Source organism: Lonchura striata, chromosome 3 (genome assembly GCF_046129695.1).
Source record: "Lonchura striata isolate bLonStr1 chromosome 3, bLonStr1.mat, whole genome shotgun sequence".
Lineage (NCBI taxonomy): Eukaryota > Metazoa > Chordata > Aves > Passeriformes > Estrildidae > Lonchura > Lonchura striata.
Window position 1 is genome coordinate 11,722,106 of NC_134605.1, and position 27,265 is coordinate 11,749,370.

At 45.9% G+C, this 27,265-nt stretch overlaps 1 protein-coding gene across 2 annotated transcripts in view; it reads right to left on the minus strand.

Moving 5' to 3' along the window:
- Positions 1-1,537: 1,537 nt before the first annotated feature.
- Positions 1,538-27,265, minus strand: part of VASH2 (vasohibin 2) — a 33,169-nt gene continuing 7,441 nt past the window's right edge. Inside the window, exons 3-7 of one of the 2 annotated variants that reach the window (XM_021547550.3) lie at positions 26,963-27,019; positions 18,144-18,218; positions 9,400-9,781; positions 7,453-7,568; positions 2,763-2,946 (exon numbers count right to left, since the gene is read on the minus strand). In XM_021547550.3, the coding sequence (XP_021403225.3) occupies positions 2,877-2,946; positions 7,453-7,568; positions 9,400-9,781; positions 18,144-18,218; positions 26,963-27,019 (700 nt within the window). In that variant the 3' untranslated portion in view covers positions 2,763-2,876. Of the gene's footprint in view, positions 2,947-7,452; positions 7,569-9,399; positions 9,782-18,143; positions 18,219-26,962; positions 27,020-27,265 lie in introns of both variants that reach the window. The other variant, XM_021547549.3, reaches the window with a different exon arrangement.

A 27,265-nucleotide genomic window follows, 5' to 3' on the forward strand; every position in this document is an offset into this window, starting at 1 on the left:
AATCTTGTAACTTGGTCAAACTACACATGGATGTGTATGTAGAACCAACTCTGAAGTAACAGAATTGTCTTTCAGTGTAGTGCTAGAAAACCTGCACCATTCAGACAGTTGTCTCCCAGTAGGCACTTGTGGAATTTTCATCTGTGTTGCCTTTCCCTAACTGCAGACAACTGCAATTAAAGAAGCTCCTCCTCCATTACAAAATATGAGCACCTGCCAAAACATTCAGCTTACATTGCTGAAAATTTGCAGGGGGCTACATTTGTCATAGGTAGTTGTAACTGAAGATCTTTCTTCAGTTATTAACAGTGAGGTTGATGCCAAGGATGAGAAACTGTTTGATCCTGGATTCTGTCTGGTGAGTAATCTCTGAGATACCAGCATACTTAGATAGAGGCAACAAATTTCTGGGTACACCCACACTACAGCTAAAAACATTGTTCAGTTGTAGCAACCCTTGTTAAGAGCAAAAACAAAACAAAACAAAACAAAAAAAACCCAAAAACCACAAAACATGTAAGTCATAAAAAAAGACTACCATGATACTTTTATTGAAGTTTCATGCTGTGCATATACAAGTGATGAAAAAAAGCCCAAAATGTCATGCACATTTTTCTATACTATTTGACCACTTTGCTGTCACTGGAACCACACTTAAGACAAATGCCATCATAAGCAAGTTTCAAGAGAATATTTCAGCAGAACTTTACACAAGGACCAAAAGCAATTTGTCAGCACACCTCTACAGAATTAAAAAGCTTCAGTATCAGTTAAGAGAAAATAAAGTGTGCTGGACAAGGGTAGAAACTATATACAACCATTATTTGAGCTGTAGTAAACCATGGTTTCATAGAAAAAAGTTGCAACATACTAGATATCATTGTGCTATAGGATACAGCTGATCAAAAGTATTTCCACATCATTTTATCCATGAAAAGTCATTTAAAAAATTATTTCGGTCACAAGACACTGGACAGCATTAAGTTTGAAACCAAAACTCTGCAGCTGATTTCAAATTACACAAGAATTTCTACCAAAAGAGTATTTTCCTCTCTTCAGCTTCACTCCTTGACCAAAAAAAATCCTTACTTGAACACAGGAGTGGGAAAGTTTAGAGAAAGAGGGATGGGAAAGGCCTTCCTGTTATTGATATGGTAAACTTGGATAAAGAGGTGTCACACTTCTGAAAGGTATTCTTTCTAGAGCTTCTGAAGTCTTAATTAGTAGGAAGCCTTTAATTGGCTGTAGAAGGTTGCTGGGTCTTGGATTTTTCTTCCTGTCCTAGGCAGGTGAAATTCATTTTTTTGAGCAATAAGGTCTGTGAACAAGCAATTCTTTCCTTCTGTATTCATTAATTTTCTGGCTGATGGAAGTGTTCTAGGAGCTTGCATCATTCCATTTGAATAAGCATTACTGTCAGTCTGTAACAGCATCCATCTTCATCAAGATCCCAAAAAATTAAGTGCCCAGGAGGGGAGGTACACCAGGCCCATGGCAGCATCATCTATGAGCACAGCACAAAGGGTAGAAGCTGGACATGTACAATAATCCAGTTTATATTTAGGCACCTAATGAAACATTTCCAGGAATGCAGCACTCAAATGCTTCCAGAGAACTTCACTAAGTCAAATGGTGGGCCCCAGCGAGTCTTAACCACGGCACTTGAGAACACTGCTGGCCATCACAGGTCCTTAGCCAAGGCTTACAACAAAACAACTGAGCAGGGAGGAAGCAGACAAGCTTGATTTTCATCTCTTTCAGTCATACTTCCTATTCAAGTCCAACTAAGCAGTTGTTACTACAACACAGGCAGGAAAACTCCCTGCACGGCACAGCAGAAGGTTTAACTTCAGCCTGCTATGCCTAATTTAATACAAGGTGTCAAGGCATCACCATCAGAGGCTGCTCAGACTTTCAAAGACAAAGTTCAAATTTGCACATAAATGTGGAGAGAAAACCACATAGTCTCAGGTTAGCAATTCCCACAGTTCTTCCATTATTCCAGGTACTACATATATGAGAAAAAAGCCGACTTGTCTCTACAAAACAGCAATCTCTATGTTTTGTGCTTCAGCAGTGTAGTTCAGAAAGACTAAAAGCTTGTGACAAAAGTATAAAAAAATTATGAAAGTTTAAAAATTCATTATTCATCAATTCTCATTTAAAAAAAACTCAAACCTCATAACTTGCCTAACAAGATGTCAGTGTTAAGAATACAGTTGCATATTACTATTGCTTAACATCTTTCAGCAACATGCAGAAAATAATAATACAGGTGGCAGTAAAACATCCAGTGCTGTTTTAATACTCCCAGTAATGCTGGGAAACAGTACAAATTGTTAGAAAACAATAATACTGACAGTTTTGCATATCTATTAAGTCTAGTGAGGTAATATTGATACTTTAAAAACTTATGCCACTTCTTCACTGCTTGCTTTTATTGCTGAATTAAAGATTTATAGTGAAAATTATTTTTTTTTAATTGCACTGCATCCCAGCACATCTTAATATTAAGAATATGATTTGTTAGTTATTCCAATGCAACCACCCAGCACAAGGCCAAGTTCAGTTAACGCTGGTACAGGGAAATTTGAAGAAACTCACACCACTGAGTCACCTGCTACATGATGGGAGAGAATAAAAAAAATCACATATCCTGGCAAATCTAATTTTAGATTCTCCTCACTGATGCCTTTTCTATAAATTGAAATAAATACTGCCACCAAAATAAAATTACCCCCTATTTTCTAAGTCAGACTTTTATTGTGAGAATACATAAGTTAAAAAATAGTCCCATTCCTTTTTCCTTCCGAGGGAGTGCAGGTAAAGTGCAGCGGCAGCAGCGGGAAGCCCTCTGGAGTCTGGGGGTGGCTGTGTCAGATGCGGAGCTGGTAGCCCACCTCGTTGAGTGTAGCCAGGTCTCCTTTCTTGTCCAGCACGGCCGGCCTGCGCACAGGGGAGGGAAGAGGGCATCTGCTGACCGTGCAGGTGTGGAGAGCACAGCAGCCACACAGGGAAAAGCTTGCCTCAGAGGAGGGCTGGATAGAGCTACGGTCGTCATCTTAAACGCAGTCCTGGTGAATCTGCTGCGGTAACTACTGTGATAGAGTTATCTGTGCATTGCCTCCGAGGCCACGCACCAGTGAAGGACAAGCTGTTCCATGCTGGGAGCCAGGATGTGAGCCTGACGCACCCCCTCCTCCTGACTTGAGAGAGGGCCTAAATGAGTAGCTAAGACTAAGCACACCCCACCTGTCATCAACCCAGGAGCAGGACTCCAGCTTTTAGAACAAAGCTGAAAGAGCAAACAAGCAGGGCTCTCAAATGGCCACTGCATGTTGGCTCTCCCCCAGCCTGCCCCCTCCTCTGGGCTGGGCCTGTGTGAAGGGCTGGAGCATCCAACTTTCTGATACCATTCACCTGAGCAATCACACATACATGGATTCTGTTAGGCCATTTAGGTATTCCAACAGCCTGAACCAAAGGAAACCTCGAGTTATCAGTTTCTCTCTTTATAGCAAGCAATGGAAAAGCATCTCCAACAAAGTTGTCAAAACAAAACTATCCAGCTCATTTATAGTCTGGAAGTGTCTAATCTGAGCATTTATTGCAGGCTCTTGGCTGCTTTCACACTAAGCCATCTGTTTGCTTTTCTGAAGACAGACATTGTTGAAAGCACACATTTCTCTAGTACTCTGTAGCACGTCTGCTTGCCCTGCAGAAACACAGCCAAAGCCCCAGCAGTACAATGGGAGGCTGACCATGGCTCCAGTGCTTTCAGCTCCTCAGGCCTAGTTTCCAGCTCTGTGTATTTGCTCTTTGCTCACTACACAGCAGATGTGACCCCTGAGTTTGCACAGCCAGGCTGGTACTTATCTCCCTGCTGCAGGCTGCCAGCCCATTCCCGCTGGAGCAGCTCAGGGCAGGCAGCAGGTCCCAGGAGAGGCAGCAGTGTCACAGGCAGGCTGGAAACCAGGGAAAGCCCAGCCCTGCCTGTGGCACACTGCTGGGGCACACACCAGGGAAGAGCTGTACTGCTGCAGCCCCAAGAACTGGGGGTATATGTATAGCTCACACATGCATGTGTACAACAGAGCCTCTCAAGTATTTTTGAATTCCTCAATTCAATAAGGATTTCTTTGTTTTTAAGAGCAGAACTGCTAACACCAGATCTCTGCTGAGAATCTGCACAGCATTTGAGAGTTGGGGACATTGCTATGAACAGCTAATGCTCTTCTGCCTAGCAGCACATTGAATGAAACCTGTTGCTTTGCCATTTATCTAATCACCTCTCACAATAACCTCACCATCCTTACTGCAGTACTGCCCTGCACCATGCCTCTTGTTTGTCCCAGTTTAAGTAGTTGACAGAAGTGAAGGAGTCTTCTGGTCTCTCACTTGCAGGAAAGGATCACGCTTAAAGAAATCACTGTAAGATAGTTTGCATTTTTCCACATTATTCCTTCAGAGCAGATGGGATTTGACTAACCAGTAAACAAGCTACAAGCTGCATCCCTCAGATCTTGTGTAGGAGTCAGAGACCAGCAAGAGATGCACTGTATGAAATTTCCAGTGTCCTTCCTTCCCCCTTCTCTCCAATTTAGGGATCTTATTCACACATTTTTCTCTTTCCCCTTTAATTAAGATCACAATATGGTTTTAATTAAAGCATGCCTGGATGGTAGCACCTTCTCTGATTACCCAGAAGAGATGGGGAGTCACTGTACAGCCATGATGACATTCCCATTTCCACCATCCACAATTGTCTGCAGCTTTTAGCCACAAACAGGCTGTCCTCTGTAAGTTTCAGGAAAAGAGAAGACTCGGACCAGAGGCACCACAGATCCCATTCTCCTCAGCTGGCAAATAACTTTATGCCAAACGTGTCCTCTCAGGCGAGGGGCCTGATGGGCTTTACTGGCCCATCAGATCACACCTCCTGTCCAAAGCACCCTGAGCAGTTGAGGAAACTGTGCCCAGCTGCTGGGCACACAGGATTCATGAGCTGCCTGATGTTACACATGCTAATGTAATTCTTCCCCCTTGCACACCCTGATAAAACAGACTAGCAGAATTTCCCTTTCAACAGCTACACTGGGCTACAAGCACACAATGCCAATGTTGCCATGCCATTCACAGAGCATGCCTGTTAAGGCTCAACATGAAACTGAAAGGAAATACATCTGCTGAGCTGACATTTAGGAGCAGAGATTCTCCAGGCTACTGCATGTCCCTCCCTTCCAAACTCATAGCAACTCTCCCAAAGCCCTCCAGCTCCAAGAACTCCTAGTGAGGATGAAACACTGCATTGTGTGTTCCAGCCCAGATCTGCAATTTACTGCACCCTTCTGCTTTGGGACTTCAGAGGATGGGCAAGTGGACACAGTAAAGCTTCAGACTTAAGACTGACACCACCCTATCTATAGCCTCTGTACTCATGCCAGATCACACCAACTGTGGGCTAAGAGCACAAGGACTGCTGCACAGCTCAGTTAACAGGCTGCAATTTGACTACACACCAGCCTCCTAGGCAGGCATGCACTGGGTATTGCACTGCCTCCTGTCCTGCAATGTGCCCCACCTGCCTTGCAGCTGCATTTCCAGGCTGAATGGCTATCGTGGGCCTGCTGGCAGCTACCACTAACATCTACCTAATAAAGCTGAAGGGCCAAGGATGAGAAGTTAAATGTTTGTGGCTGTGAAATCCTCTTCCATCCTTAAGCACAGTTTCAGCCTTTGTCCTTCAGAAACAATCCAACCAAGACACTCTAGTTCACCCCTCCATATATCCTTCAGTGGGAGATTTCTCCCAGCAGGCCCATATAATTTTACTGTTGACAAAACCCAGGCTGTAATAACAGCTTGTCAACAGCAGGTGAAGCCTTTCAAATGAATGTATTATTCTGCCCCGCCAGCTCACACTAGAGCAGAATACTTCTCTCCCCCTCCCCAGAAAGCTCAAGAAAGCTGTAATTACAGCACGTGAGTAAGAGATGCACAAAGAAACATAACAATGTTGATAAGCACAGCCATTCTTTTGCTTGGATTCCAGCCTAAAGCCTAGCAAACCTGACTCTTTCCTGTTCTGTGTGTAACACAAAGGCCTCTCACTCTAGGTTCTCGGAGGTCCACCAATATGGAGAAGAGAATACCCCATCTCTCCTCTTTTATTTCTTGCCTTATGTCAACCGCTGCATGTGCCGGGATGTGTCATTCAGCTCATCCCTGACCTGGGGATGCCATTCCCCCTTCAAGGCTCACAGCCCATCACACTGTGTCTGGGTCCTGCATCTTCTATCAGGGTGACCCAGGGTTTATTTTAGAGTTACACAGAATTTGCTCTTGATACAGAGCAACAGAGCAGAACTACTGAGCAGGTAACAGGTGCTGAAGCCACTGTAAGGCCACCTGTACATTCCCTGTCTTCAAAGCTGCCAAGGAGAGATCAGTCACTGCAGAGCAGCCACATGCCCAGTAGCTTTTTCAGGAAGTCACCTCAACTGGAGAGTCTCCAAGTCCAGTGACACTCAATCCTCTCCAGAAATACTTGATGCTCTCCAGCAACTGCAGAAGCACTATCAGAAACTCAAAAATGAAACTGCTCCTCAAAGAGAATCTAGGAGGTGAAGAAGCCTGAAGCAGCTGAACCCATTACAACTATAATTATCTATGCACTAAACAAGGAGCTCTCAGTGACAAAGCCCAAAGAACAGCATCATGGACTGAGTGTAAATGAATATGTAAAAATAAAAGCTTGCTGTGAAATCATCTGATGCTAATGTATCCCAAAGTTATCTTTAGAAGGTTAGTCTAATGTCTTTGTTAGCTGGTTTAAAATAAAAAAATAAGTGCTGAGACAGTAGTCTGGGAGCCTATTTAAAAAGCAATGATCATAAATATCTGACTAATCTGGGTTACGTATAGGCTTTCACAGTTGTCAGCTTCCTGGCATGGAGCACTACAGCTAGAACTCAACTCTTCCACATCTAAGGTAGGGGAGTCTGAATTGTCAGTGGCTGTAAAAGGCCTGTGGATCTGGAAGCACAGTTTTATCCATTTAGAGGTATTGCATCCATCCTTCCCCACACAGCTGAAGAACAACTCTTAGCTATGACACACATGGAAAGCAGCCTGGGTTTTTTATAAGCTGATTAAAATCAAAGAATACAATTCAAGTGATGTTGTCACTTTGGAAAGACAAGTTGACTTTTCCCCTGTCTCTGTAAGCTGTTCAGTGCAAGAACCCTGCACAGAGGGGCCATTAGGCAGCAGGAAGCACAGCAATGCCAGGACACCAGCAGCAGTGCCAGCAGCTTCTGGAGCCTCTGTGGTAACAAAGGCACCTGGTGCAGTTTTCCTGTACGTGCCAGTGAGCACGGAAGTTTTGTACAGCAAAGAAACACCACCAGCCTCCCCTTCTGCCCCAGCAGGGATGGTGGCAGGAATACTCACGATTTATCCCTCCTGCAGGCCCGCCTCTGAGGGCTGCCTTGCCTCCGGCGAGGGGACAGCGACTTACCCCGGGGTCTCTCCTTCATCGGAGAATGGGCACTTGAGGGTTTCAGAATCTGTGAGAGATGGGGGAGGGAAGGAAGTGGCAATAAAGGCAATGATTCAACTGCAAATAAAAATTTAAAATAAAGGGCCTCATACAGTAGCAGGGATGGCACACAAAGAGCCTTCAGTCCCTTGGGGCTTATTCAAACCCTGCCCAGGTTAAGAGAAGCTCAAAGCTGTTATCATGTGATAGCTGTTCAGGGGCTCCCTGCAAGAATTAGTTGATGTCACCAGTTCAGTTCCCAGCTGAATGCTGTCTCATCTACGGCTTTCTTCAGAGCTGGCAACAGCAAGAGATAAGAAAAATGGCTTTAAGCCTCAGCTGAAAAACTCAGGCAGCCAAATCACCCTCTCCAGCTTTTATCTCAACAAACAGGAGTGACCATCTCTCAGGCTGGCAGCTGAACTCTGACAGTGAGGTTTTTCAGCAGGTCTGCAACCTGCCCCCATCCTCCAGGCCTCCAGCATCAGAGAGCCATCAGCATTACACTCACACTCCCAACTGCTTTAAAGACCTGATCCTCTAAACTCAACACTCAATGCAAGCCCTCTGACTTCTGTAGTAACTCAAGGGAAAGATCAGATGCTGGGCCTTCAGCCTTCAAGGGTTCAGGGCTGTGGTCCTGGCCCTGAGGCACTCTGCAGGGTAAGACCCAGTGTCACAGCTCAGTGCACACAGAGAGCTGGTCCCTCTATCAAAAACAAGTACAAAATTCAGTAAGTCATCCACCCATATAAACTTCTTCAACTCGAGCCTGCTTCAGCTGTTTGCTCTCTGGACAGTATTAAAAGTGCATGAATAAAGAAGAAGGAAAAAACCCAAACTTCATTACATCAAGCCCATATGCTTAAGGTGATAGCATGGTACAAGGTGGCCCTCAAAACACCTTGGCAGGGCAGGAGAGATGGCAGCAGAACACAGGGGCTATGATGCCACTGGCAAGGCTCACCCCAAGGTCAGGGCAAGGGGGCAGGTGCCTCAGCCAAAAAGGCACGTGGCTGCTACGTAGGAGCCGTCCTTTAGCAGGGAAGGGGACGAGAACCCAGAATAACTTGGACACGATACCACATACCTCTCCACAAGAGCCAGACCCATACTTAGCAACACACCTGCTCTGCTTTTGCTGCTGACAGCCAGCTGGACAGGCACCACATCTGCTTTCACCATGACCACAAACAGCTCCTCACCCATGCCAGGCTCAGAGGCACGGTCAGGGACACCCCTCATCCCCAAGGGCAGCCAAACCCTTCAGGTCCCTGGCAGCCTGCCCTGTCTCCCCACTGTTTCCCAATGAGATCTTCAGTCCAACCAGCCAGCAGGGAAGTCGGTCAGGGAGTCGCTTTACTCACCTTTCCTACATAACCTACTCTGTGATTTAGCTGAGGGCAGTAGACATGAGCCCCCTGGCATGTCCTGCAAGGAGATAAAACCACTGACACTGATGTTCCATAGCACCTCCTGCACCTCAGGTGAAAAACACAGACCCCTCCTGCAACCAGGCCACTCTTCCCAACAGTTTCAGCCCCAGCCATGCTGATTCTTCCCAATCACCTTCTTCATTAAGGAAAGCAAACTGGGCAATACCTCCCTGATAGCCATGGAAAAGTTTGGGCTCAAGTGTTTCCCAGGCTAAAGGGGAGATCCTTCAACTAAATAACTGTAAAAGCTTGAAAGCACACCAAATCCTGCAGAAACAGCACTGACAGAAATGCAAGCACCCACCCAGCACACCTGAGACCTGCAAGATCTCAGGCTGACACACAGCAAGACCCATCTCTGCAGGATGGGACAAGGCACAACTGCCTCCTTCCTGAGCCCAACACCCAGGTGCACGGACCTACCTTCATCCTCATATCCCTGGCAAACTTCTCCAGCTCCTTTCTGACTTCTGTGCGCATCATTTTGGACACATTGAGGACCAGCTGTTTCCACTCGATGGGCTGGAAGCTGTGCGGCTCGTGCGGGACGTACAATCCAATTTTGACTTTTTTGACTGAATGCAAGTACTTTTTATAGGAGTCTTCAAATTCGAAGACGAGGTCGCTCAGAGTTCGGTAAGTGAGAGGTTTGTCCATCAGATCCGATCGCCTGCTCATGCCCAGCGAGCCGTAGCGGCCGTTGCAGTAAATCCCAAGCACCACGTGATGAAAATAGTTCCCTGAGAAATGGGTTTTAAAGCTGATGGGGAATCGTTCCACGGAGGGTTGCCCATTTGTTAAGTAGCTGGGGTGTACTGCATCAAGGCAACAACGGTGCTGGGAAAGCAGCAGGTACAATTACACCTGGGAGACATCTGCAGCAGGTTTGGGGTTTCTAATTCCCCCAAAGGGCTTTACTGTAAACACAAACTTATTCTCACTGTGAGAATTCATTCATCTCACATTCACCTCTGTGCCCAGATACAGCCAGTGCTGCCAAAGCCCGTTTCGCTGCTTGGAAAATAAGATGCAATGGTTCCAATGGGGAAGGGCATTACTCTTAATGACACTTAGGGAAAAGATAAAAACCACAACACTGTTCAGGTCAGCACATGCAAAGAGAGACCACCCTCCTCAGATCTGTGGAAGTTCCCCATTTGATATCTACATCAAACTCCCACACTTCCAAAGAAAATAGTGTTTACCTCCTTTTCTTTAGGGTTTGATTTCAGTTTAATGAGCCTCATTTTCTCATGTCTTCAAATAGTACCAAGAAATTTGGATTTATTCCTCGCCAAGGTGACAGTCTGCCTTTCCTTCTGTAAACTGGCCTTTGACATTGCCACTCCTCATACAGAGTGTTTTAGCATGTTACCCTTGTAACATGTTGCTGAGAGGAACCAAAGGAAAGGTCCAAGATGAATAATTAATTAGGTAAGCACAGAGGCATGGTCAGAAACAATATTCTTAAAAAGTAAACCCTGGAATTACTGACTGGACATTTCAAAGGCACCACGTGCAGAGGCCAGGACCAAGCTCCGTGCCAGTGTAGTGTGTGATCTCAGAGTGGAGCTACGTGCAGGTCACCTCCTTGGGAGGCTGCTGGCCCGTGCCAGGGAAAGGACAGGCTGAGAATCCCTCACACAAGCAGCTTTGCGTCAGCACCTACGCTGCACACAGCTCCCTGCTGCTAATCCTGGGACAGCTGAAACTCACCCTGGCTTCACGTGCTGGCACCCAGCCCCTGGGACAGCAGGTGCCCTTTCCCTCTGCAGCTGAGGCCCCCACCCACGCCTGGGGGATGGAGGAGGGATGACCAGAAAAGGCTGCAGCAAAGCACTCCAGCCTGGGGATACTCCAGCCAGAGGCACCTGCTGTAACCTTGGAGCCATCCCTTGAGTCAGCTGGTCATGGTGCTGCCATTACAAAATACACCAGCCCAAAAGGCAGCACTGCCAGGATAGTGCTGGGGCATCCTGACAGATGGAGGAGTGGGCTCTGTTCCCACTGAAACTGCAGGAACCTGCTTTGTCCAGGATTCTGCTCTGGCCATCACCCACATTCCCTCTTCTCCCTACCTCTTGGCCAGAAAGGAGCTATTTAACAGCAGTGAAACAAGAGCCACCACACAGCTGAGATATCCTGGGATGTTATTGTGACCAGCCTTCCTCTCCTGCCTGCATAACACGGCTGCCTGACAGCTGCTGAGAAACTGAGAGCACAAAAAAGCCTTTGTATCAAGACTGTAAAACACAATTTGGGCTCCATTCTGGTTCTGCCCAGCTTGACAAGCCACCACCTCACCACCAGTGTGATTCCCTGGGATGCTGACCCCTGTCTGCACCCCACATTTCACCTCTTCATTCTATAGGGTTGCATGAAAAGCATCCAGTGGCTCTTACCTCTCTCTAAACCATTTTTTTCAGGGGGATATTTCACCCAATGTTTGTTGAATTTCACAAATTCAAACTTTTGGCTTCTGGGTAAATGCAGGAACCAACTAATAAGAGGTCCATGAACTGCCCAGAATATCAAGTCAAGAGCAAGGAGTTTCACAAACAAAGGAAAAAAAAAAAACAGGCAAGAAAAACACATTGACACAGAACTTTCAGAACAGCCACAGGGAAGCTTTTCAGTTCCATGTCAAACATGTTTAGCTGTATTCAGTGCTAGATGTCATCAGCTTTAGCAGCCTGGAGAAAATGTATTAGAGGGTAAAAGAACAGACAAAACTGTGGGCTCAGCTCACTGTGCACTTCACTGGCTATATGACCATGGGTCTGGAAGACTGTGCACAGAGCACAGCAGAGCACAGACCTCCCTGCCACACACATCTGTCACCCAGCCAAGGCTACGTGCACCCACTCCTGCCCCACTGCCATCAAACACAGACACCCTGCAGCATCAAAGCCCACCCCGACATCACCTACCAGAACAGGAACAGCTCTGTTTGCTTTAGATGGTCTCACTGGATCGCTGCTGCCTTAGGACTAGCTTCTCCAAGAAAAATAGCTCCACCCCATCATCAGTAGATGATTTATAATTAAAGATTATAAATACACTGCAAGGGCAGAATGGGGCCCAGCGCCACTATGTCAACTGGAAAACTCAGCACACACTCACCTCATTTAAAAGGTCACCTTGCTTTGGACCTTAAAAGGTGCATCCTGTGTACATCAAAGTCATGTTACAATAATTTTTGTCCTACAGACCGATTCCTGCAAAAGCCCATTGTATTTATCATTCTGTGTAACTGAAAAAGCACTACCTTTTATTAACACCTATGAAGCTTTCAAACATCACCACTATTTTTCCCCCTCATTATGAAAGGGTTTTCACTCTGCTCCCCAAGTGCCTTTCTGTTAAGTCCATACAAAGCTTTGGTGGCCACCCGCCTCACATACACACTTCTGCCACAAGGGCTCAGAGAAGTTGCAATTTAATCTCATTAAATACTTAGTAGGAGTAAAAGAATCTTTTGAGGACAGAAATTACCCACCATCAAATAACCCACCAACAACTGCTGTGGAAATTAACCTTTAGGTACAGGTTGCTTCTGCTGAGGGACTGGTTAATGAGAGTCCCCACCCGAGATGAAATACACAGCAAATGGGCTGGAAAGGCACATCAGATCTTCCCCTCTGTCCATGCATCATTATTACAGCTTTCCTTTCTGCTCTGCCCAAGGAGAGCTGTATTGTGGCAAACAAAAGGCAAGCACACAGCAATGCTGCAGCTGTAATCACACTTCTGTGAGCTGGGACTGTAACTGCAGGATGGAGAGTCAGGGAGTGAATTACATGTCACAAAAGAGAAGCAGCGCAGAGCAGGAGAGGGCAAAAGCAGCTGCAGCAAAGCTCAGTGGCCTCCTAATCATGGGTCTTTATGGCAGTCACAATGATGGAGCTGGGCTCTTCCCAGTGGTGCCAACCAACAGGGACAAGAGGCACCAGGCAGAAACCGAAGCACAAGAAGCTCACAGGTCAGACATAAGAGAGTCCTTGCGAATTGGTAACAGCAGCCCAGATCTAGCCAGTCACTAGAGGGACTCTGCAGGGCTCCATCCTCAGCCCAGGTCTCTTCAACATCTTCATTATAACATGGACACAGAACTCAGAGAAAATCTGGGGACAGCACCAAACTAAGAGCTGTTGACTCCTTCAAGGGCAGAGAGTCACTGCAGAGAGACCCCAACAAATTGGAGAGACAGGCAACACCAACCACATGAAATTTAACAAGAGCAAGTGCTGGAATCCACACCCAAAAAGGGGCAGTGCTTCATGTCCTAAGAGCCCAGCAAGGGTGTTTTGCAGAAGTCTGGTCAAGATGAGCACAGGAAACTACAGGTTGTCTGGTTCTCTCCTCTCCTACCACTCCCACGGGCTGGGGCCTTGAGCAAGTGCCACTGAGCAGCAGTGAGCTGGTGGGATGACATCAGGCTGGGGAGCAGGAAAGCAGCTCTAGTTACATCAGCAATGCACAGAGCAGCATGTGGAGCAGGAGGAAAATAAAACCATCAATAAGGCTTCAGTAAAACCAGAAGAGTTGGTTTTCCAAGCAACTGCTCAGAGGGCCCCAACCACGAGCAATAAACACTTGGAGAGGTTTCCAGCTGGAGTCAGATAGCATTTCCCATGGGCTTGGGATTGCTTATTGTGAGGCAGAGTGTTACCGAGCCCACATCTGGATGTTGTCTACACAGAGGGCTCAGAGTTCCTCCTGGCAGCTCCAGGGTCCATATAGGAAAGGCTCACGCAGCTGGTTCAGCTTCCCAAAGCAGGACTGCCAGGGTAGCATCCCTTAGATTGAGAAACCTACTCTCTAGCGCCCAGCTACAGTGAGAGGTGGGACTATCTAAAGATTAGACCATGACAATGTAAGTAATTAAAAGCTCTCTCTCAGCTCTTCACAGCCACCACAGGGGCTGTGGACGTTCAGCACCATCTTCCTTTCCCATATTTCAGTTAGCAGGTGGGTCAAGTTGTAGACAAGCAGGTAGGAGGGTAAAAAGGAGCACTACACAGACATCAATATCCTGCAATGACTGCAAGAAACTCTCCCCCCTTACTGAAAACACTCACTTCCAGCTCAGGGATGTATCTGCTGGCCTGGAGGAGATGGATGGACCCAGGTCTCCACTGGTGATAAACATCATCCACAGATTGCATCCACAGTAGGAACAGTGCAGCAGCTGCTGAATAATTTCTCGCTCCTGAGACACTTTTGCTCTTCTCTTCTTTTTTAATGATATTATTGGCCAGGGGCTCTAATACCCTGTGTGGGTCCAAGTGTTACCTCACATGAACTAGGAGAAGGATGCTGAAGGCAATGGGAGCAATTTATGTGATTTATGCTCAGCCAACGCGGACGCGCTCTGCAAGACTCCTCGAGGAGGGATGCAGTGCGCAGCTTCCCTCTCCCCCTTTGATATTTGCTCTCCACGTTTTAATAAATTGAATGCAGCACAGATAAATTCCCTTGGCACTTTCTCGTTTACTATTCCCTTTCATGAGCTCAAATCAATTGGATCTTTGCTCAGAAAGAGTGGGCTGAACGCACCATTACTCAGCTGATTTACAACTGAACTGAGAAATGCCCTGGGGAAGACAGCAGGAGGAATGCTTCTGGTTAGGCACTGACAAGCAGATCATGTAAGCAGAGAGATATGAAGCCAGTTCAGACAGCTACACAGAGAAAACGAGCTGGGCAGACTGCTACAAAATAATACTGGAAGATCTGCTTGAGCTTTCGGTCATCTCAGAGCAGCTGCTTCCTTGGTGTGTGCAGGCAGGGTAGCTCAGTACTTTCCTCACTGCCCTATAAAAAGGCTCCAAGATCAAGTGCATAGGAATTATGCAAAACTTAATTCTGCACCAAGAGGGATTATAGAAGCATTTTATAAGAAGTCACAGAGTAAAAGGTAATTGTACAAGCCAGCAAGCAGTTCAATTAGAATGACATCTCGCTAAGCTGCTCTGCGCGAGCTGCCTTTGAAGGAAGGCTCACACTGAGGGTCTGCTGCAGCAGGCTGTGCTTTTCCAGTATCCAAGCAACACTCTACCAGCACACAAATTACAGCAGCACCTTATTTCCAGATAGATGGAATGGAAACAGAGGTTAACACACACACACACAGGGCTCAGCTCAGGCCTGTGTGAAGACACTGGCTGGAAACTCAGGAGGGGGTAAGCACATCTTCACCTGACCTTGGAACGCTGCTGGCCTCACCACGCCTGCATCCAGACACTGCAGAGGGCAATTCTGAAGCTCAAAATCTCATGGCAGCCAAAAAACAGCAAACTGCCCCACATGTCATGCCAAAGATGCCTCCCAAAACCCCTCATGCTGCACATGCATCACAGCACTACGAGGTTCCACAGTGGCCCAGGCTCAGTACCAGCCACTTCCCAGACACGCAGATTCAGGTGCCCATCCATTCATCATTGCTACACTCCTTGTGTACCCACACCTCAAGCAAAATACCTGGAATTTATAGTGCATGAATTTTCTAAACCTAAATATATCTGTTACTGGACCACAAGCCAGCAGACAGTCCCTGTTCTCAGACAGAGACTTCCAAGACTGGATGCAGAAGCCTGTCCCATACACTCCCCTGGCTAAACCTTCTCAATTTAAAAAAAAAAAAAAAAGTTTGCCCTAAGTTTAGGTTTTCTTAATTAGAGAAAAAAAAAATTTCATACACATCTTAACTCTCAAGAAACTTCAAATGACAACAAATAGTATAAAATATAGCTTTCACTATATTGCTTCCTTCACTTCTCAAAAAAAAAAAAAAACAAAACCACCAAACTGAACCCACAAGTCAGGTTTGAGGCAAGTAAAAAAAAACCAGGAACGACACTTTGACACTTTCAGGTTATTACGGTTATCCATAGGCCACTAATCACCCTTTGCTCCCGTGATATGTAGAATAATCAGTTCACTGCTAGAAATACAGCACTGCAAGCCACACTGACACTGCAGAGGGGCATCAACTCCACCTGGGGATTATTTCCCTCCATTCCTTTCATCCTCAAATGGTTTGGGACACAACCATGACACAAGGACAAGCATAACAGATCCACTGCCATCACATCAAAGGAAATCAGTTAATGTAAACTTTTTGGGCTTCAGGACAGCTTTCAATACTGTTATTCCCAGTATTCTCCTGGACAAAACATCCAGCATACAGCTAGAGAAATACAGAACATAAGGGGTGAGCAACAAGCTCATGGCTCAGACATGAAGGATTACAGCAAATGGGGTTACACCAGGCTGGGCTTCCACAGCGCTCCATTTTAAGGTTGGTTCAACATCTTCACAAATTACTTGGATGCAAGACTCAAAGATATGCTTAGTAAGTTTGCTGATGACACAAAATTAAGAGGAACTGCTGACTCCCTCGAGTGCAGAGAGGCCCTGCAGACAGACCCTAACAAATTGGGAAACTGGGTGATCACCAATTTAGGAAGTTTAACAAAGGAAGAGCCAGATTCTGCATCTGGGACAGGGCACACCCAGTTGTGTGAATAGACTGGGAATGAGAGGCTGGAGGGCAGCACCACAGACAGGGAACACGAGTTAGCAGTGTCCTGGCAGCCAGCAGGACCAACCACGTCCTGGGGGACATCAGGTACAGGCAGCATTGTCAGCCAGGCAAGGGAGGGGATTGTCCTGCTCTGCTATGCACCGGGACAGCCTCACCTCAAGTGCTGGGGGCAGTTCTGTGTCCACAATATAAAAAGGATAAAAATCTATTAGAGAGCATCCCAAAGGGAGCAATGAAGATGGTCCTTGAGGGGGAGCCATACAAAGTGTAGCTGAGGTCACCTGGCTTGTTCAGCTTGGAGGAGACTGAGGGGAGACCTCATTACAGTCAAAACTTCCTCCTGAAGAGAAGAGGAGGGGCAGGCACTGATCTCTGCCCTGTGGTGCCTGGTGACAGGACCTGAGGGATTGGCCTGGAGCTGTGTCAGGAAGGTTTAGGTTGGATATTAGGAAAGGGTTCTTCACCCAGAGGATAGCTGGGCACTGGAACAGGCTCCCCAGGGCAGTGGTCACAGCACCAGGGAGCCTGACAGAGTTCAACAAGCATTTGGACAACACAGGGCATGAACTTTGATGGTTCTTGTGGATCCCTTCCAACTCAGGATATTCTACGATTCTATGATTTTTCCTTCTGGAGGGGGGTTTGAGTATCCTGTTGACATCAAGCCCTTAGAACCCCAATCCCTGCAGCTCATGCAGAGCCTGTCAGCATTCCCAGGGAAAACCCTGTCAGCCAGAGCCACCTCTCAGACTCCAGTCCGAGGCCTATCCTTGGCACACACTGCTCAGTCCATCCCCTTCCCACCCCCCAGCAGCCATGGATTGTCACAGGCACTACCTGCCAGGCTCTGCCAGCTCCCTCTCCCACGGGAGGGGGCAGCAGCCGCCAGCAAAACGCTGCAGAGACATCCCAGGAGAGGGTTTGCTCCGGGGCTTATTTTTAGTTGGGATTTGTTTTAAGTGAAACTTGATCATTTCTGACAAGATGTGTCTGACAACCTCTTCCTGCAGCTCTGCCTTGCCCTCCTCCAGTGTTTCAGGTTGGTGCAGGTTGATTTATCAGTGACAGCACCAGCAGGAGGAGAAGCAAGTCAGTGTCTAAGTGACTGAAGATTGAGTAGGAAGCAAGCATTATGTTAAGGGGAAGCTGAAATGTTTAACTGTAACACATGTTTCTGCACAAAGCACAGCTGTGGGCTCAGAGACAAAAGCTAACCCGACTGAGCCACGTAAACATCAGAAAAACACAGAACAGAACCCACCTCCTCGGGTGTCACCAAGCTCCAACAACAACCAACAGAGAAATGCTAACAAGAAAACAAGGATTGTGTAGAAAGGTACTTACGTGGGCACTTTGGGTCAGATCCTGACATTATGCAGATGACCAGGGCAGGAGGCAAAGTCTGCATGGCTGAATCACAACACTTGTGACCTGGCACACAGCATCCCAGCTCCCACCTACAAGCCCAGGCACCTCAGCACCTTGGTGATGAATACAGGGCAGCTCCCCAGGCTGCTGGCACTCACCTTTGGCTGTGACCCTCTCAAACACCATCTGTGAGGGGCAATGTATTCAACAGAGCTGCAGTGGAACAAGTCACAGCCATGTGAAAGGATACATCCCCAGGATAACTGCTTCAAGGCATTTGATAGGTAAGGACTCCCTGGTCATTTCTTTTGCTGTCTCCATTAACCTAGAACAGAAACAAAACAGTTTTCAGTCCTTCCAGCTAGAGCAATTGATAGGAATCAAAAGGTCCTCTCATACAACAAGAGCCAGGCACTTCCAGTTCTTATCTCAGCAAGATCTGGGGAACTTGATTCTCCCCTTCAGTGATTTGTTGGAGTCCTGTTAACTTCTGGAGGATGACTGTGGGGAAAAAAAAATGAAAAAAGGAAAAAAAAAAGAGATATTGAAGGTGAATGGGAGGAATGCAGTCCTCTCTGCATCTTCCAGCAACTCCCTGAGCATCACCTCAGACTGTAACAGAAAGCCCTGCTGAACTGTGAGAACTGGCAACCACAGAAATCCCAGAGCAAGACTGAGTTTAGCTCATTTTCAAAATAACCCTGGCTCTCCTCTGGAGGATAAACAAACAAAGCAACCAGCAGAGAGAGGATGGTTACATGGCCCCCTAAAAGCTACAAATGCCTCCATAACCTTATAGCTACAGCTGCAGATGAGAATTTACTGCCTTCTTATCAAAGCCTGCTCCACAGAAAGCTCTACCAATACAGACACTTCACAGCCCTGCTAACTGAGTTACTGTCTTGCTGCTGTTCCACATCTCCTGTGGACAGGGAAAATCCACACAATTTCCTGCAGGAGTGCAGGAAACTACACATGCCCAGGATTTTGCAAGTTCCCAAAGTTTATTTACAATCTAGACACTATCTCTGGAGTACAACTATTTGACAGGGACAACACTGTAACAAGCAACAGGTAACCTCAGGTCAGCTGAGAAAGCTGTCATGCCAGACTGACACTGCACTATTGACCTAAGAGTTAACCTATCCCCTTCCACAAACAGATCCTGAAATCCTGGACAGCTTGGTCAAAAAAAAAAAAAAAAAAAAAAAAATGGAAGCAGCCTAAAAAAGGCCAGAAGAATCACATCCAGTGCCACACCAAAAATCCACCCCCACCCCCCAAAAAAGCACAGCTGAAAACTCAGCCAAAGGATAACTTTTATTTTTCAGTCTTCTCTATCCATATCCTTTCTCTGAGAAGGGCTTTGTAAACAGATCCCTACTCTAAGGAAATACAAGATTAAATGACAAAAATATTTCTATTGGAGAAGATTACGAAAATATGCATCTGAAACCATCAGTCTGTTTTCCCCACCTTCTGACTCATCCACCTCATGCATTTTAAACCTGGTGTTGAATCCAAGTGACAACAGAACTTCCACTGCTATTACAGCCTGTCACAGCCATTTCATGTCCCATTTATCCAAGTTAGAAATTATCTTTTCATTTGTAAACAACCAGCCCCTACACCCTGCCTGCAGTACAGAAGACTAATGAGAGTTTGCCTGCCTCCTCCACACTCACAATCAGGCACAGAATCCCAGAGAAGTGCTGGAAGCCCAGAGCAGCCCTGGGGAGGGCACACAAAGGGGCTCCTTCATCACCCACAGAAGCTCCACTGGTCACTGCAGTGGCCACTGCAAAGCCCAGTCTCTGTCTCAGATTTGTTATGTGCAGATGAGGCATGGGAGGTATCCATAAACAAGATAATCCACTGTATTTCCTATCTTCTAACTACATGGGAGTTCCAAAAAAAAAAAAAAAAAAAAAAGCTGATAATGAATGTGCATCACGAGGAAAACTGAAAAATGTTGAGTTGTAAAGCCTTTTACCTGCAAGCCATTTGGTGTGCCACAAACCAAGCATGCCTGGTTAACACGGTGTGAGGGGCAGGGCCAGCATCTCCTCCTCAGGCACACACAGCAACCTGCCCCTGGATCCAGGAGCTGCACTGGGACCTGGCAGCTCAGGGACACCGATGGAGAGGACAGTGACAAGGGTCAGTGCGAGGGGAGCACTGCCCAGGATGTCAGCAAAGCAGCACCCACCTGCACTTCTGGGGCAGGCTGTGCCCTCACACACCCATCCTTATTGTAAATGCAGGCAAACCCAATGGGAAGAAATTACAATGTCTGACTCAATTCAGAAGGCTGAATGATGTCTTTATTATAACTATGGCTAATACACATTAATATACTACATAAAAAGGAAGATACTAAAACTACATACTACTCTCTCTGACTCTAACACAACTCGTGACTCTCTCTTGAGAGCACAGCCCCAGGTGGGTCGCATTGGCCTGAAACAATCCTCACCAGAACCCAATCAAGCAATCACCCCCGGTAAACAATTCTCCAAACACATTCCACATAGAAAAATCAAGAAGCAGAAATAGAAATAGTTTTCTCTTTCATTTCTCTCTGTGCACCTCTGTGAAAAATCCTGAGAGGGAGAGAAATGTGCTTGCAACACATCCTGGAGTCCTGGGAGTACTCTACAGTTTGCTTTCTCTGCATTTACAGCATGGACCCCAGGGTTTATGTGGGTGACTCAGTTCAAGAGCCACTGAGTTTTTCTGCCACTTTTAACAAGCTTGAGTCAAAGCATGGCCTTAAACACTGTGTTTGTATTGGAAGCAGAGCCCCTGGAGAATCCCCAAGCCACTGCTCCACCCAAGGTAGCACAAGCCAAATCTAAATCACTCCCCACAGATTATTTTTCAGTCTGCTTTCAACTGGCTACTCAAAAGCCTGGGACCCCACCAGCTAATCTATCCTGTACTTAACCTTGCATCTATGAAGGTCTCTTAATGTTTAAACTAAATCCTTCCCTTTTTGCAATTCAAATCAGGAGCTATTTCTGCTCTCCAAAGTGGGCATGGAGACCATTCATCATCTCTCCTCTTGCTACAGACATTTGGATATGCAAAATACTAATCTACCCTCTCCTCTGTAAAAATGAGAAAGCAGACACCAATCTTTATTTAATTCCTCCCTCACCCCTGAGGTTATGATTTCAGGACAATGTTTCTTTCAATTTTAGAATCCCTTCAACCAACTCACTTCTCACAGTCCTTTGGCTAAGCCCACAACAGTACAAACAGACCAATTTCCTTCTGAATCCATCTTTCAGTGCATATTTCCAACCAAGCCAGCATGCTGCTGGCTTTTCCCTGTTGGCCCACAGTGAATGGGGTTCTGGTGGCTTTTTGTGGTTTTTTATTTTTGTTGGTGTTTTTGGTGGGGTTTTTTTGTGGATTGGTTGGGAGGTTCTTTTGTTAGGGGTGGGGATTTTTTGGCTGGGCTTTTAAAATGAATTTTATTTGGTTTCTTTTATTCTTTTTAAGCTCAGCTGCTTCTTTGAAAACTAGCCTTTTGCTCTCCACAGCTGGCTACTCCCAAACTCTCCTATACATCTGCCCTCACTAAATTATCTCCCATTTGTTCCAGCCCAAGAGATCACTCTGAATATCCCAGTCTCACTTTTTAAAGCCTTGTCCAGCCTGGACTGTAAATCACCCATCAGCAAACAATTAGTCTTACCCATACCATTAAGGAAAAACTAAGCTGGGACAGGCACTGCACACCTCAGCTGACAATCTCTGCCAGGCAAGACTGGTAAAGTGCCACTTTCTACATGCTGCTTTTCACCAAGTTGGGTCCTTACATTAAATAGTTTTATTTAGACTCAAGGTCCCTGCCTTATCTGCAGAGATAAGATATGGTCTTATCAAAAGCCACACTAAAACAAAGAGTTACCATATCCACATCTTCTCCCTTGTTGACAAAAGCTCTTACATGCAGATAGAAGAAAATTCTCAGAAATGAACAGTGCCCAACAATATTAATGTTGCCTTTCCCTTCCCTTGAACTGCAGATAAACTCAAAGTTCCTAGACTTATCTTTTCTCTTATTCTTTTTAAAGGCTGCTATCTTTGCCTTCCCCAGAACCCACTCTCCCCTTTTTCTCTAACACAAATATTAATGGTTGAAGGCTGCTTGTCAGTTCTCTAAGGGATCTATGACAAATAATCAAGCATTCAACTAATTTCAGAACAGCTCATTACAGGTGCTCTTTCCCTCTTTTCCCTCACTTCCAAATTTTTATCACACTAAGATGTTGATAGTGACCAGAAAGTCTGCAGTTAAACTTGTGAAAGGAGATTTAAGGAAGGCAGAAAAGAATTTAAAAACAGCATCATGCATTTCAGTTCCCTGGCTTAGCAGGGTTTGGCTCTGGGATTTTCTTTAAATCTTGACAGTTACCTGAAAAGAGTTGACATATACAGCCATTCTTTACAGGCTTACATCAGACAGCTGGGAATTAGCCCAGTCACCCTCTCCCCACACCCCAGTGAGCACTGGGGTCAGCCCATCCCCTCCAGGAGAGACTGCTGCAGTCAAAGACAAGCACCCTGCTGCTCCCCTTTGTGGCATTTACACCCCTCTCTGATGTCTGCCAGGCAGATCTCTATTCCAGACCACAGTGAACACTTCTGCCAACAGGAACAGGCTGCTTGTTCCTCCCTCAAGACCTAGTCCTTGGCAGATAGTGATACTTCCTTGCTAATTGATTCAAACTTCTTTCAGTGTTTTCAGGAGCCAACCAGGACTATCTCTCTTGCTTCCTGCAGTAACAGAGGCCCTGAAACGAGTTGACTTTGCCTCTTTGGGACACTTTCTGTTTAAAATGTCACTGTCTAAAGGCAGCTCATAGGATACATTAATTCCTTCTGCTTCCAGATTTTTTACTTGGGGTACTCAATTTTATATACAGGTTAGAAAACTCTTAAAACCATTCAGCATGGCCAAGACTGGGGGATCTCACCAGCTGGCACCAATCACACTGGAGTCCCTTCAGGGATGACCATGCTTAGGAGATGCTCCCCATTACATTCATCAGAAAGACTCCTACAAGACAGAATAAATTTTTTATTAGTGAGATCCTCCAGCACATTTTTCCACAAAATTTGCCTTGCACAGACCCATGTATTTGCATGAGGTCTATAAAATCCCCTCTCCCAAGTTTTTCTAAGGCTCCTGGCAGTTTCATTCATGATAATGAAGCCAAAAAGAGAAGCAAAAGGCACCAGCAGGAGCAAAAGGAGATAAAACATCAGAGCAGATACAGATCTTGTGTTTCAACAGCAAAAGCATTTCCCCCACATGCTGAACACCACACCGTCTCTGTAACATTCCCCCTTTGTGTGAGAGAAGCAGATGTTCAAATGCCTTCTGCAGTCTATTGTCTGGAAATGCTATGAGCCCATTTTTCTCTACAGCCCCATCAGTGCTCCTTAATAACATGGTGTGTGAAAACAGTATTATTTCCCATCTCCCCCTCCCTGTAATTTGGTGACACTGCTGCCACGTGACAGCTCCTATCGTGCTCCTTTCCTGCAACCGATTACACATTTTATCTGCTGCCACTGAATGTCTCCCCCCTCACAGAGCAGCTTCTGGGCTCCAATTCCTCAAAGACCACAAAACACACCCAAACATCAGTTTCTGCTTCAGTTGTAGGTGCCCCTGTTCAGCTGGCACTTAACTGAGGGAACAGTGCAATACTGCACCTCCCCAATCCTCTGGGGAGGACAAAGATTTGTTTCTCATTGTGCTTCATGCCTGCATCCCAGCACAGAACCTTCCAGAGGGCTTATCTCTCCCTGTAAACCCAGTAGTAACAGCTTGTTGACATTGAATTCACAGTTACAGATTTTACTAGATATTCAGACATACACTTTTTTCCTAAAGCTCTTACATGATCGAAATCTGAAGTTTTAAAAAGAATAACTATGTCAGTCAAAAGTACCATTTTTGATCAGACTGGTTGTACCAACAAAAGTCTAATATAGGTTTAGCCAGCATAATCGTGCACGGGAAAAAGAAAACCAGTTCTCCTGGTGTCTGAAACATTCATATCACATGCAAACACACATGGATCAGCAGAGCTGAACTTTCACAGGGTGCCCTTTACCTATTTAGTACAAACAGGTACATCACAAAGCCTGTGAAGGGCACTGTCCCAGGACACCTGTATTAGCAAAGCACTCCTACAGTGGATGTAGCTACACCCATAAATTTGGATTTTATGCAAATACAGCCAACTCAGAAGAGGTGAGAACCAGGCACATTTTCAGACACAGTTTGCCAGTACAACAAAAACAGCACACCCAAGTTTACAGGTTCACAGCTCTGCCACCCCGATTTGCACAGCTACGCCAACAGAAATCTAGCCTTTCTAAAAGTGCTATCTGTAGTCTAGGCAAATCCACATGGTGTCTAGCACTCTAAAAGTTAAGCTGATAATAAGAGTGACTTTTTCTTAAAGAGATTGTAAATACTGAGTTATAGCATGACTATATCCCTTAATGAGCTCCTATAGATAATTTATGCTCTTCTTCCTACGCTCAGCCACACATTTTTATTTTCTCATACATCACACTGATGCTGGCAGTCAATCCCTACAATATCTAGTCCTCCTTCCATAATAGGAAAACTCATTAATATGCCCCAGCTGCTTTAGGACATTTTGACATGAATTTATGAATATTCAATTTCCATCTAGTACTCGGCTTCTTTGTGTCCAGCCACTGCTGTCTTGAAGAGAGGCTGCCAAAGATGAACTAGCTTTGAGCCCTCACATTATGAAATCAGCAATATGTTTAGTGTCAATAAAGCTCTGGGAACAGCCTCATTTTTCAAGAGCCAGTGGCAATTGGAGGCCTTCAGCATCTTGCCCGATCAACCTGCAAACGCTGCGCTGCAGCAAGTGAGGCCTTTCACAGCACAGAAATTGCTCAGAGCAGCTCCTGCCACCTCAGCACAAGACACCTGTCATTGCCACGCTGGGAGCAGATTTTTTGTGAAGTAGAACACATCTCCCAGGAAAAAAAAACTTGGAAGTGTAGGTGATTTTTCAGCTTTGATAAAAACTGGACAGATGAAGAAAAGGGAAGCTTTCATGCACACCTCAATGCATTATTCACACACAATCACCAAAGCTGGGGTTGGAAGGGACCTCCAAAGACCATCTGCCCAACCCTCCTGCTAAAGCAGTTTCATTTAGAGCAGGTTGCACAGGTAGGTTTTGAATATCTCCACAGGACGAGACCCCATAACCTCTATGGGCAGCCTGTTTAAGTGCTCTGTCAGCCTCAAAGGAAACCTTTTTTTCCTCATACTTAGATGGGACTTCCAGCTTCTGCCCATTGCTCCTTGTCTAGTCACTAGGGACCACTGAAAATAGTCTGGGGTCCCATCCTCCTGACTCGGCCAAGTAAATTTTAAAATATCGGAAATCTAAACCATAAACTGTCATAAAAACTTGAATTTTGGTTTCATAAAAATGACAGGAACTTTAGACAGCTTTGCATCCATTCTCCTTCTCAAAACTGGAGAAACCAAGATCAGAAAAATGTTGAGCCCTACAGCAGAACAGCAGGATCCAGGCAGCAACACGTGCTCCTGACAGCTCCACCCCTCCCAGCACTCCCATCTACCCAATCCAGGAGCAAAGCAGCACAGCCCTTAGGATTTACACTGTTTGAGTCCAGCACACACCATGTTCAGGCAACTGAGCCTGGAAAGCTGGCAGTCCCTGAGGGGTTGGACCATTTCCAGGGGCACCATCCTTAACTCCATAGAACTCCTGGCACCCCACTCCAAGAAGTTCCAAGCAGCAACAAGGAGAGGAGTCAGATACTTGCCCCCAAGCAAACACTAAGGCACATAAACAGAGGAAATGGCTCCACCTGGGATGATTCAAAGCCACAGGCACATCTCCAGCTGCAAGCACTGCATCTGCTCCCTTCTAGGAAAGAGCACCATGCTCGTAAGCCAGGCTTTTATCCAGCCCAGGAAAACAACGACCTTTTAAGTGGTAAGTGCTGAGCATAATTCATTTTCATCCTTCACTTCCTTTGAAAAAAGTAATGGCACAAATTTAAAAATGAGTGAGCAGCTTGAAAATTGGTTTAAGCTTCTGTAAACCCATCTATCATTCAAGGCACAAGATTTGTTTTAAACTAGTTCCACCAGAGCAGTGAACATTAGATAAAGGAGGTGAGAAAGATTGCTGTCAGCAAGATGAAAACCTGAAGCACAAAGCTGAGATGGGAACTGGAATTTTAGGGTGAGGGACCATTGGTTTAATGACAGAGAGCTGGGATGAGCTAGAGACAGACCAGTCTATGGGAGTAATTACATTCTGCTTATCTAAATTTCACCCTAAAATAGAAGTATAATGTTAACACCCTTCCTGCTAATTTATTAGGTTCTGTTAAAGAGCTGTCCTTAGTATGATGCAGTTCTAACATGCAAGAGACCCCAGCTCTCTGCTGCCAGGTTCCCTGGGCACATGTTCACACTTGCACTGCACAACTCATCACCAACCAGCACAAGCCCACCACATGGATGGAACAGCAAGATGAGCAGCAAGGCAGAAGCACGGACATGACTTCAAACAGTCCATTGTGAGCCTCCAGGGAAAACTACTGTGCCCAGGATGTCAGAACTCCTGCTTCATTTCACACAGCTAATCCCTTCCTACCATCTGCAAAGAGCATTTCAGCACAACCAGAATATCAGGACTTACTCAGTTTTCAGAAAAGCAGCCCAGTCCTCCCAGAGTAACACCAATAAGCAGAGAGTTTTCCCACCCCTGTGCATGCAGCTCTGGCCTGCAGCCAAGCAGCTCCCACACAGCTGCTGAGCAAGAACTGCCCTTCCACTCGTTGGTCCTGATGGTCCTTTTGCAACCCCACAGCAAGCTGGGACACTCTTCACAAAGGCAGCAACAGAGGCAGCTGTGGCACAGAGGACACAGCCCTCCCATGCCATGGTGCTGCAGGGCTTGAATGCCAGGTGATCAGGGACAGGGGCACAAGAACAATTCCAGGGACACTTACCCACTCAGAGGTCTGGTTTTTCTGATCTCGAAGAACTGTGTTCCCGTGTGATTGTATCTGTATTTTGTCTGTTAAAGGAAAGTAACTTGAACAGTCAAGCAATAAAATAACACTGCTGAAAAGGTGAATTCCAGTTCTGAGTTCCTGTGGAAATACAAAACAGGCAGTAAAAGCCATTGACTCTCAGATATTAAATACGTGGCATGTGAAATAAAGCAAAACTTTTCACTTGTCTTTTTATATGACCTATTATCAGCACTAAGTGCAGAGTAATGTATTAAGGTTGACCATCTAAAATGACAC